At 41.8% G+C, this 12,611-nt stretch overlaps 1 protein-coding gene across 19 annotated transcripts in view; it reads left to right on the forward strand.

Annotated features, from left to right (window-relative positions):
• The window catches only part of MACF1 (microtubule actin crosslinking factor 1), a 330,003-nt gene that overhangs the window by 207,326 nt on the left and 110,066 nt on the right, over window positions 1-12,611 (forward strand). For 13 of the 19 annotated variants that reach the window (XM_060089544.1, XM_060089550.1, XM_060089543.1 and 10 more), the window contains 8 exons: window positions 2,239-2,472; window positions 4,696-4,845; window positions 5,772-6,005; window positions 7,089-7,292; window positions 9,529-10,047; window positions 10,828-11,004; window positions 11,259-11,382; window positions 12,196-12,404. In XM_060089544.1, coding sequence (XP_059945527.1) covers window positions 2,239-2,472; window positions 4,696-4,845; window positions 5,772-6,005; window positions 7,089-7,292; window positions 9,529-10,047; window positions 10,828-11,004; window positions 11,259-11,382; window positions 12,196-12,404 — 1,851 coding nt within the window. The remainder of the gene's footprint in view (window positions 1-2,238; window positions 2,473-4,695; window positions 4,846-5,771; window positions 6,006-7,088; window positions 7,293-9,528; window positions 10,048-10,827; window positions 11,005-11,258; window positions 11,383-12,195; window positions 12,405-12,611) is intronic. The other 6 variants (XM_060089554.1, XM_060089555.1, XM_060089556.1 and 3 more) reach the window with 1 other exon arrangement.

A 12,611-nucleotide genomic window follows, 5' to 3' on the forward strand; every position in this document is an offset into this window, starting at 1 on the left:
TGCAGGAGCTGTATATTTTGGAGATTAATCCTTTGTCAGTTACTTCGTTGGCAAATATTTTCTCCCATTCTGAGGGTTGTCCTTTCATCTTGTTTATGGTTTCCTTTGCTATGCAAAAGCTTTTAAGTTTCATTAGGTCCCATTTGTTTATTTTTGTTTTTATTTCCATTTCTCTAGGAAGCTGGGTCAAAAAGGATCTTGCTGTGATTTATGTCATAGAGTGTTCTGCCTATGTTTTCCTCTCACACACCAGCTTTGATCAGTGATCTAGAGCATGGGTTTGCAAACTTTTTCTATAAAGGGTTAGATAGTAAATATTTTAGGCCTTGCAGGTGACCTGTTTCTGTGGCAACCATTCAGCTCTACTGTTGAAACATGAAAGCAGCCATAGACAGTACATAAACAAATGGTTGTGGACATGTTACAATAAAACTTTATTTACGGGCTTCCCTGGTAGTGCACTGGTTGAGAATCTGCCTGCCAGTGCAGGGGACATGGGTTCGAGCCCTGGTCTGGGAAGATCCCACATGCCGCAGAGCAACTGGGCCCATGAGCCTGTGCGTCTGGAGCCTGTGCTCTGCAACAAGAGAGGCCGCCATAGTGAGAGGCCCACGTACCGCAATGAAGAGTGGCCCCCGCTCGCCGCAACTAGAGAAAGCCCTCACACAGAAACGAAGACCCAACACAGCCAAAAATAAATTTAAAAAAAAAGTGAAGTTGGAAAATATGAACTTATTTAAAAAAATAACTTTATTTACAAAAACAGGTGGCAGGCAGATTTGGCTCGGGGGCTGCAGATTGCCGACCTCTGATCTCGAGAGGTGGTTTTCTTTTTGTTAAACTCCAAGTTACTTGATTCTTTTTATAAGTCAGTGAGAGAAAGTTAAAGATTCTGAGATACATATGAGCCGAGGATTCTCCCCCGCATACCCACCTCCAGCATTGTTGTTTCTTTTGGTTATACTTAAGATAATATCAGATAATACTCACATTGGTTTATCCACGCTCTGCTATAGATATTCCTCTCCTGAAACTCTTTCTAAAGTCAGAGCAGAACTAGAGATGTTCCCTCCTATTCCATCCTCTTCATTTTCCCGTCTTAGGAGATACAGACCTAAATATTGTCTGTGGTCAGGCTTCCTTGTATGCAACCTTGTCCCTCTTTATCTTGCAAGAGTTGGCCTGCCTTCTTCTTTCATAGCCTTTTATCCAAATATACCATTGGAGGAGTGAGTAGCAGACTTTATCTGTTCACAGGCAGAGTACTAAAAGAAGCAAGGGGGAGAAAATTTTCTCAGATACAGTATGAGATATGAAAACAGAGCATCTCATGCATTGGGATCCTTGCCTAGTTATAACTTACACAAATTCTGTTATAGAAAGAGAGCCACAGCCGAAGCCTCATTTTCCTAGTGACAGTTTCCCAAATCCATGTGTTCACACATGAAGGAAGTATAGTCTTGTGATAAATATCCAAGAAGCCCTACTCCCAGCCTGCTTTTCAAGATTGCTGACTACGCTCAATTTCAGAGTGACAGACGTATAGTTTTTTATTGCATCCAGTATAACATAGTTGATGATCACTAAATGTTTGTGGGAAAATTGCATGCTTTTTAATTGTCTGAAAACAGATAAATTCTAGTGTTCAGGCAGTTTTCTACTGCTTTAAAGAAGCAATATAACTATGATATAAGAAAGTCTGACTGTAATCCTTTACAGTTTTAAAATGTGTAAGCAACATTATTTACTCTAAAAGTCAAATTTCAGTGAACCAAAAATAAATTGAATATTTTCTCACTTCTGCCCTACCAGGTACTCAGGGCTAGACAGATGCAAATAGGTATTTGAATCTAAGAAAATACAATTAGACAGATATATCTCAGACCAAAAATTCATGTTATACTTTCCAAAACTTAAAAAAATACATTTTTTCACAGACACCTGGGATTAGCTGTATTGTAATTCTGTTATTATAAATAATTGAAAGCTTAGTGCATTTAGAAATCAAGGGCTAGTAAAGGAAACCTAACTGTAATATGCGAGGGGTTTGGAGAGGCCAGAAGTGAGAGAGACTTTGGTTTGGCCCTAGAAATTATCCGTGTCAATTATAAAAATGCAAGAAATTAACCTCTGTTTGATCATGTTGATTCTTTGATTAGAACCAACAGCTTCTGCTTCTATAGAGAATAAGAAGTTTCTCTTCTTTTTTCTTTTTCTTCCTTTCCCCACTTACCTTAGGATTTGAAACAGCCCATGGCTGAGAGGAAATCTCAGCTGGATGCACTTGCCTTTGATATCCAGTTCTTTATCTCCGAGCACGCCCAGGACTTGCCTCCTCAGCAGAACCGACAGATGCTAAGGCTTCTGAATGAACTGCAGAGGTCCTTCCAGGACCATGTGGAACAGACCGCAGCCCAGGTGGATGCCTTGCAGGGCCGTCTTCAACAGATGGAGCAGGCAGCCCGGCTTAAGGTCAGGCTGAACCAGAAGCTGGGCTCAGTTGGTCTCTGGGATGTCCTCTATCTTTGGGTTTTCTGGCCAGACTCCGTTTGTCATGATTCCAGGAGCCTGCGTTTACCAGTTTTGATTGGTTTAGGCCAGTTTGGTTCTGGTCCAGGAGGCAGCTCTTCTGGCTGTTTTTCTTGCCGTGTTTTTGGTTTTATGTGTGTGTGTGAGAGAGAATATGTGTGTTTACATGTGTATGCATGTGCAAGTGTTTTCTTTTTAGTGAGACTCTACTGTCACTGTGTCTCACTGTCTCTGACTTTCAAATGAAAATTTTGTCTCTAGCCCTTATTTCACCTACTCCCTCCCTCAGCATTTTTTGAGGACTGTTAGGAGCATTTAGGTACTCTGAGCTCTTGAGAAGAATGGTCCTGAAATCAGTTTTATTCTGGGGCTTTTCAAATGATTGACAGTAAGATTCCTTGACCACCTTCAAACAGCTGACAAAAAGATTTTTATCAGAATCATATTAATTTTTTAGCACATTTGGAATTATTATTTTCTAGCACCGTTCTTTACACTGTTGTGCCCAGTGCTTATTCAGTTATTGGAAAACTGTGTGTAGAAGCACTCTTGATATATTTTGGGGGGTGGGAGGAAACAACTAATCATCTCACCACCTTCTATCCCAAGCCTCTTCTTGCAAGACTCAACATAATTGCATTAATGGTAACATCATAACCTCATAATACCAAGAATGATGCTTATGCCATTTCTGCTGTTTGAGTAATAAGTTGGAATTCAGCAAGATGATACTAGAATTGTCCTTGTTGCCAGCAAAACTGTCTCTGGGTCTCTTTTATTAAATATTGTGCAAAGTAGAATTGAGCTTTTGAGTCAGGCTTAAAGGATATTAAAGGCTTAAAGTCAAGTCTGTATGTCCCTTATTACTGCTTAGTTGTTTCAACTGTATTGAATTTGAAGTAAAATATTAATGAAATATGTTAGGTTACCTTCCATATCTGGAAATTTGCAGTGTCCTCACTTGGGAATTTATATAGCCTGGTGTAGCTTATGGATAATTAACGAAATAGCGTTGGTCTGGGCCACCTTAAGACACAGCGCACATCCAGGATAGGCTTCTGAGCTGCAGAAGGTGATACAGTTGCATGTGAACATTCTCTCTAAGCGTGTAATTAATTCCACAATGTTTATTAACCTTGTTATTGTCAGAAATGCTCTGCTTCTCTCTATATTTGCCCTGAATGCATGTGTATGTCTGTGTGTTAACTTGTTTGCTTTGCTTTTTTCAGATTCAGTCTGCACCCATCCTAACCCATGAAGATCCTGTTTTACAGCTGAAGAACTCTTAGGAGTTCTCTTCCAGAGCCCTTCTATTTGTCCTAAAGAGGGGGAGAGAGGGCCAATTTGGGCACCTGTTTGTAAGTGCAGGTGACTAAAACACCATCAGAAGGTAGAAACTGGTGGAAAACGGTTCTAGAAGGATGGTCAGGAGAACACATCATGCTCAATTGCTCAATCAGGTGCTTCAGTGTCGTGCGACTGAGAGGTCTGGAGAAAGGATCAGGCACAGAAGCGTACTCCCTCCTCCCCCCTGGGCTGGCTTTTCTCTTGGGTTGCTATTCTGGGGCAGTTCCCTTCTTCTCAAAATAGCCAAGCCCTTCATGCCTGGCATGTAATCATTCCATTTAATGGGTGTCTGCATTTGTGAGACATTTGATTTATATAAAATCAGCTCAATTACTAAGAAACTCAATTAGCTTATAAATTATCCAGTTTCTTGATTTTTACTCCTTGTCTAGTCCTTCTAATTTTCCATATTATGACTTAACATGTAATGTATCATCCAGTTCCAATAGAATTGATCAGAACCGCTAATTTATTATTACCTCCAATATCATCTGTGGATTTTAAGCATCTGGGCTCTCTGTTCTCCATTTCCAAGGATAATAACAGCAGTCTGGCAAAGGAACTTCCAGACCAAAACCTGGGAGTGTTCTCACCCTAAATCACCCCTGATTATAATCCCAACCATAGCCCCAGATTAACAGACAATCCAATTGAGGGGAGCTTTCTGAATATGATTTCTGTGCCTTTTCCTCCTCTAGTCTCCCACCAACTTTTCCATCCTTGAGATATAACCTTCCTGTTTTACATTTCAGGGAGTTATCTTGTATTTATAAAATGAGAATCATTAATTGTCTCTTGGCCCCTTTGCATTTTAATTAGACCCTGCAGAAACAACAAAATACCTGTCACCAGAAACTGGAGGATCTTTGCAACTGGGTAGGACAGGCAGAAAGAGCATTGGCTGGCCATCAGGGTAGAGCCACCCAGCAGGATCTCTCTGCTTTGCAGAAGAACCAAAGCGACTTGAAGGTCAGTAAGAGTTAACTCATTTTTTTCATTCCTTCAAGTATTTATAAAGGCTTGCTATGTGCCAGGCACAGTGCTTAGTGCCAATAACATAATGGTAAACGTCCCTGCTCTCATGAAGCTTACAGTGTAGTGGAAGAGACAGACATTACACAAATAATCACAAAAATGAACATATAATTTATTCAGTATTGTATCTATAAAGGAAAAGTTACATAAGAACATATAACAGAGAGACCCCATCTTGACTTGGATATCAAGATTACCTTAAAGAAGTGTCACTTAAACTGAGGAACAGAGGGTACATAGGGGTTGATGCATGAAGGTGTGGGAGGAAGAAGAAAATTGCCAGGCAGAGGCCTGTACATCAGTCTGGAGGTGGGAATGGGGTCGAGCACAGTGTATTCAAGAGCTGAAAGAAATCTAGTTCAATTGGACTGCAAAGAAAAAAAGGAAGATTAGTGAATGATGAGTCTGGAGGGTAGGACCCAGATCACTCTGGGCCTTATAGGCTACATTAGGATTAAGGAGTGATAACCAAGAGAGTTATAAAGGACCAGCCAGGCCTCAACTCTGCTAGAATCCTGTTATCAACTCTTCCATATAGAATGATCTCTTTGAGGATAACTCATTGAAGAATAAAAATCATGTTTATGGGCAGTCTCGTTTTTTGTCTTCACTAAATATCTTCTTAGAAATTTAAATTTAAATTTTTCTTAGAAAATTAAATGTTAAAAAAGTTTCTTAATTAAAAAGCATTTAAAATTTTATTATCTCCATTGGTTTAGGCATAAACCTTAAGCAAATTATACTCAGGGACATAACGTCAGTTGCAGATAATGTTATCCTAGTCATTCATCTTCATGCTGTTGAGAGGTCTTAGAAGTTCTAAAGTTGAAGCCTCTGCCATCCTGTTTTCATGTGTTAAGGATTTACAGGATGACATTCAGAATCATGCCACCTCATTTGCCAGTGTTGTCAAAGACACTGAAGGGTTCCTGGAAGAGAACCAAACTAAGCTGAGCCCCCATGAGTTGACAGCTCTCCGGGAAAAACTTCGTCAGGCTAAGGAGCAGTATGAGGCTCTCCAGGAAAGGACGAAGCTGGCCCAGAAGGAGCTGGAGGAAGTGGTGACCTCAGCCTTACAGCAGAAGACTGAAAAGGTAACCAGACTGCTATGATGCTTGGTATTTTTCAAAAAAGAAAATTTTGGTACCTACACAAATAAAAGGTAATGAAGAGAAACTGCTTTACAGAGAGCATAGAATCACAAAAAAAGGTTAATTCAGGAGCAGATCTGTGAGTCAATATTTATTTTTATAAGAAACATCCTGAAGGACTTTAAGTCAGGAATAGTTGGTAGTAAGTTCATATTCCAAATCATCACCACCATCATCATCATCATCATCCTTGGGGAAAAAGCAAATGGCATATTTCTAACATGAATCTGGACTGGTGATCCAGGGGTCCTAATGAAAATACCTGGGCAGTATTAATGGGCCTCAAGCTGCCACTGTAGTTTCAGTGGGAAGTCATGGCACTGGGATAAGCCTAAAAGAAGGTAAAGTCTCATGGTCTTCTGCACCCCACTCAGCACTGGCTTATTGAATCAAAGTTCTTTTTCTGGCTGTGAACTTGTACACTAATGAGGGAGGTAGAGAATGTGGAAAGAGAAGTAAGTTACCTGAAGATGAATTCTGAAATACATGAATATATCACTTGGCATAACCTGTTTTGTTAAAGTACTTGAAGAGTCAGAAAATAGAATTTCAGAGACAAGTTTCAGAATTCAGTGCTCTACTTGGCAGAGAAAATGCTGGGAGTAGTCTGCATTTTCCTTAAGGAAGAACAGAAAGGTAATTGAGTGTGACCGTGCTATTTTTTATCCTACCAAGGCAGTGTATAACTTCTGCGTACCTAGAAAGGATTCCATAAAGCTTGGAGGTGCCAGGACTAAATCATCTCTTTAAAAAGCCCTTTCAAATCCTGGGATTTGCCGCCCTCCTGCTCCTTTATTAAAAGCAGTAAGATATAGATCAAATTTAGGGATTGTTTTAAATAATTATTTTTCAACAGATTTAGAAGATGCTTATTTTTCTCTGTGGGTGCAAAGACTGTTTATACCCAGCCTTAGAGCTGCTGCTGCTGCTTTTTTTTTAAGCCTAAATGTCTTCCCCTGTACTTAACCTTTGGTTCATAGTTGAGTATCTAAGGCCTTCTCACTAGACTCCCCCTGTGGCTTTCAGAGTAAAGCAGCAAAGGAACTGGAAGAGAACAGGAGTAAGATCGATGCTCTCTTGGATTGGCTGACTTCAGTGGGATCATTGGGTGGACAGATGGAGCAGCTCTCAGGAGGTAACCTGGAGAAAGGAGCTTTGGATACCACTGATGGTCACATGGGGGTGAACCAAGCCCCAGAGACGCTGGACAAGCAATGTGAGAAGTTGAAGGTGAGCATGTTAGCTTGTTCTTACAATGCTGGGTGAATCTCTGCTCCTGGGCAAGTCACCATAACCTCCTGCCCTAAATCCAGTGAGCACTTCTCAGTTCACATCTTCTTTGATTTCTCAGCAGCCTTGACAGTCTTGACCACTCCCCTTGAAATAGTTTCTCCCTTGTTTCCGTAGCACTATCTCCCCTGATAATCCTCCTCCCTTTCCTCTGGCCAGCTTTTGAAATACTGATATGCTTCTAGGTTGTAGCCTAGGCCTCTTCTCGTCTTTCAGAATATATTTTCCTTGGGTAATCTCATCCACGCATGACACTTCACTTGCCATTTGTACTAGTGGTTTCCATGTATATATTTGTCTCCAGCCCAGATGCCTGCCCTGAGCTTCAAACCAGTGTATAAGTCCATCTGCCTATTTGCAACTTGGAACCACAAGCACCTCAACCTGAGAAATAGACCTCCTGTTTTCTAAAATACCCCTCCCCCATTGAACATGTTCTCCTTCCTATATTCCCACTCACTTACCTGGACTAAACATCACCCTAGATTCCTTTCCTTCCCTCACTCTCCCATATTGAATCAGTCATCAAATCCCACGCCTCTTATAGCTCTTTTAAAATCATCCACACGTTTTTATCTCCATCGAGATATTATTGCAGTTCAGACTACTATCAGCTCTCACGTGTGTTATAGTAACTTCTACTGGTCTCCTTGACTCTTGGCTTTTACCCTCCAATCCATTCCCACACTATTAAGTGATCTTTTTAAGATGCTGTGTCTCTGCTTAACCCTTTTAATAGTTCCCTGCTGCCCTTAGGAAACTATTTCTTACTCATCTCTACTCATCTATTCATTCAGCAAATATTGAGGGCCTGATGCATGACAGGTATTGGAGATAAACCAGTGAACCAGCCAGATCCACCATCTCTAAGACATTAACTGACATATGCAGGTATATTGTATTACATGATTGAAAGACTATTTAGGGAACTTAGAAAACACACGGATCACATATGTTAGTGATACCTTTATAGCATACAAAACTGGTTTAGCTGAAATGCTTCTGTTGAACAGCCTGTGTGGGCCATTGCCTTATTTTGTATTCATAGGATTTCTGCCTCTTGCATGCTACTTCTGTGCTTGGAAGATCCATTGTAGTGTGTACCCTAAAGCCATGACAGTCTTGGCACAGAGCAGAAATGGTCCTGCTGTCACAGGGGCTTCCTGATACTGCTTGCTGGCAGCTCCATCTAGGAAGGACACTGTCTTACCTGTGGGTGGATGAGAGTGGGGACATCTGGGCAGTATACAGACAAGCTGTAGTACTGTCCCTTACTGTCTCTTTGAGCAGGATATATTTGTCACCCCAGCTTCCCTGAGATGACGTCGGAAGCTGAAGCTATCAGGTTGCTATTGTCCTTCTCTAGGGAGTTGCATAAACAGTAAGATAGTTAAGAACACTTACTGAGCTCCCGGTGACTTCTGTTAGACTCAGGAAGAACATTTTAGGAACAAAACCAAGCAACCACAACTGTCCTAAAAGAGCTTACATTCCACTGAAACAGAAAAAAGGCCTACATGTCTGTACATAGACATAACACATACAAATAAAACGTACAGATTACCTATACTATCCAGAAATACAGTTTATTCTCACTAATATACAAATTGTTTATTTAAAGAATTAATTTTCCAACATTTTTTCTAGTAGGGACAGTCTTCAAGGATATGTGAATGACACATTTCACAGCTTAGCATTTGCAGTTTTTATGCTGTCATATGTATGACTTATGCAGCTTACTGTCTCCTTCCATCAGTGTGGGTAGTTTTAGTTGGCCATTTGTACCTTCTCTTAGATCTGGGGTAGTTTAGTGAAGAGAGTTGGGTTCAAGTCACAATTTGTCCCTTAACTATCTGCATGACCTTAGTCAAGACATACAACACCTTTTTGGTATTCACTTATCTCATCCTTGATATGGGAATTATATGGTCGGCCTACACTACAGATGGTGGCATGAGTATTATGAGATAATACATGAAAACTGTCAGATCCTAGATGAGTCAGTTCATCTGGGATTAGCAGATGGCATAATGCATAGAGAGTGAGAGATGTTGATGATTTCTGAGGAGCTGGAAAAGTGACCTATTGAGATCTCTCCCTACTTCTAGCTGTAGACATAAACAAGTTATTGTGGTGTCCCCACTGATTGTCCTTTGTTTGGGGGGATTTTTGCCAGGCTCGTCACCAAGAATTGCTGTCTCAGCAGCAAAATTTCATCCTGGCCACCCAGTCTGCTCAGGCCTTCCTCGACCAGCATGGCCACAATCTTACACCCAAGGAGCAGCAGATGCTGCAAGAAAAGCTCGGAGAACTAAAGGAGCAGTATGTGACTTCCCTGGCCCAGTCAGAGGCAGAACTGAAGCGGGTGCAGACACTACGGGATGAACTGCAAAAGTTTCTGCAGGATCATCGAGAGTTTGAAAACTGGCTGGAGCGGTCTGAGAAAGAGCTGGAGAACATGCACAAGCGAGGCAGCAGCTCCGAGGCCCTTCCCGCCCTACTGAAGCGACAGGGGAGCTTCTCGGAGGACGTAATTTCCCACAAAGGAGACTTGAGATTTGTGACTATCTCAGGACAGAAAGTCTTGGACACAGAAAACAGCCTTGAGGAAGACAAAGAACCATCAGCAACTGGAACCTTAGTGAAGGACAAGCTGAAGGATGCAACAGAAAGATACAGTGCTCTCCATTCAAAGGTAGAGGAGGGGTGCCTGGCAGCCCCTGGTGAAACAGTCATGGCAGCCCTCACACAACTGTGGGTGGTGTCTGGGGCTTACAATAAGAACCTCAGACACAGTGAACAAGCTGATTTGTAGATTGACCATGGGTAGAATGAGTTATGAGTGTGTATATAGAGGCCCAGGGGCTCATGCCTGATCTGAGCAATATCCAGGGGTATGTCTCACTGCAGTGGTGAAGGTGGAAGTGCTCACCTCCCTGTGTCCTGACCAGCAGCCATGGCCTCCCAAGAGACAGAGCACAGGGAGACTTAAACCAAATACACAGTCTTTATTCCTGGACAGAACATCTAGGGTAAATCCTTATCTTCCTTCCTATCAAAGAACTCCCTTTAGCTCCCAAGATATAGAATCCAGTCAGTTTTTCTTACCTCTCTTGTGCTTTTTGCCAACATCTTTCACCCCCAAAAAGGAACACGTTTTGTACCTCTCAGTCCCCACCTTTGCCTGCAACCTGATGTGTATTTCTTTGGTGGCTTGTCATACAACTAAATCTTCCCAAGTATATAATAAAGTGGGGGTGGATAGTATGGATCAAACAGTCAGGACCCCACTTACAGAAAATTGTTGCTACCATCTGTCTGTGGGGGCACACAGTAACCTTAACCGTAGTTACAGTCAGTTCCCTGTAACATAGCCAGACCTCTTTGGACTGTGCCTGGGAAGCTGCTGCCTTTGGCCTGACCCACTTAAGTCTGCTTTCCCTTCTTTTTTTTTTTTTTTTTTCTTATGGCACAGTGTACACGACTGGGCGCTCACCTGAACTTGCTGCTAGGCCAGTATCAGCGGTTCCAGAGCAGTGCCGAAAGCCTGCAGGCCTGGATGAAAGCTTGTGAGGCCAATGTGGAGAAGCTCCTCTCAGAAACTGTTGCCTCTGACCCTGGGGTCCTGCAGCAGCAGCTTGTGACCACAAAGGTGAGCCAATGCACAAGCTGTTTTACTGCATGGCTTAGAGTAGCTTCAAAGCGAAGCAAATGCTTGCATAGGTTAAAGGCAGTGGTTGGGATGCCTTGGACAACATATGATTCCTAAATACTTTATTCTGATGTCTGTGGCTATGGATAAACAGAATTTATTCTCTAAAGCTGCTCAGTAGCTCTCGATCCCTAGAACCAGCTTTGATTATGCACTGTGATGGTTTCCTTTTGTCTTTTTTCATGGACAAGCAGCAATTGCAGGAGGAATTGGCTGAACATCAAGTACCTGTAGAAAAGCTCCAAAAAGTAGCTCATGACCTCATGCAAATTGAAGGGGAGCCAGCCCCAGACCACAAGCATGTTCAAGAAACTACAGGTATGAAGCAGCAATAGCCAGAGTGTTCCCCTAATTCCTAGTATGTGCCTCTGTTCTATAACATATCACATTGTGTTGTACAAGTATCTGTGGTGCTAGCTAGGGGCTGTGGATATAAACACGAATAGCTCACCTTCTAATGAACTTTATTCTTACACCGTATGAGGCCTTCATGGTCTGACTTCAACCTCTTTTCCCCAGGCACTCGCCTTCTAGCCACACCCAACTTCTTTCCTTTCCCAAGTCATTTCCTCATTACTTTACCCCTGAAGTTTTTCCTATTGCTTAGCTGCTAATATTTATTGAGTCCTTACCATGCATGATGAAATCTTGCTCATGCGTCAAGATGTAACCGGGAAGTTACTTCCTTTGTAAAGTCCTGACACCACCCCCATCCCGACCCCCAAGAAGAAGTAAAAGATAAGAAATAATCATTCTTCCTTCGGGTTTCTCTAGTACAGTACTCCTAGTACCAATACAGCACTTATGATTTTATTATTATGGTTAGTTGATGTGCCTTCCACTACCAGTGCTCTCTTTTAGAGTTTTAAGGTTTGTAGAAGGTAGGGACTTTATCATAATTATCTTTAGTCCTCAGCATCGAGCACAATTTCTGGCACTTAGTAGGTGCTAAATATATAATGCTTCTTGAATTTGGTTCAAATAGTGATGTATTTAGGCTTATTATTCTTTCTGTTTGTCTTGATTTCTGTTGTTATTATAACTAACATGTACAATTTAAATACGTTTTCTTTTTAAAGTGCAACACAAAAATTGTCTTCACTCTCTCTTCTCACGGCCTTTAATTTCCAGATTCCATACTCAGCCATTTCCAAAGCCTCTCCAGTAGCTTGGCAGAGCGCTCTGCTCTGCTGCAGAAAGCCATTGCCCAGTCTCAGAGTGTCCAGGAAAGCCTGGACAGCTTGTTGCAGTCCATCAGTGAAGTTGAAAATAACCTGGAAGAGGAGAAGGTGGCACCGCTGTCATCAGGAGTCATCCAGGAAGCCCTGGCCACTAACATGGTGAGACCTGTGCCCCAAGAGTTAGCATAGAGGGTATATTTGCCATGTTCCATAATGACATCATTTTGAAAAAGTATCAGGAAAAGAATTCATTTCCATGAACCTTCTAATAAGACTTAGAAATGTTGACTAATCCCTGTAAAGGTTTGTCTACCCAATTTCCAAACCATTGGTAAGCTTGAGGAAAAGTGGTGATGGCAAAGTCAC

This window comes from Mesoplodon densirostris, chromosome 2, assembly GCF_025265405.1.
Source record: "Mesoplodon densirostris isolate mMesDen1 chromosome 2, mMesDen1 primary haplotype, whole genome shotgun sequence".
Lineage (NCBI taxonomy): Eukaryota > Metazoa > Chordata > Mammalia > Artiodactyla > Ziphiidae > Mesoplodon > Mesoplodon densirostris.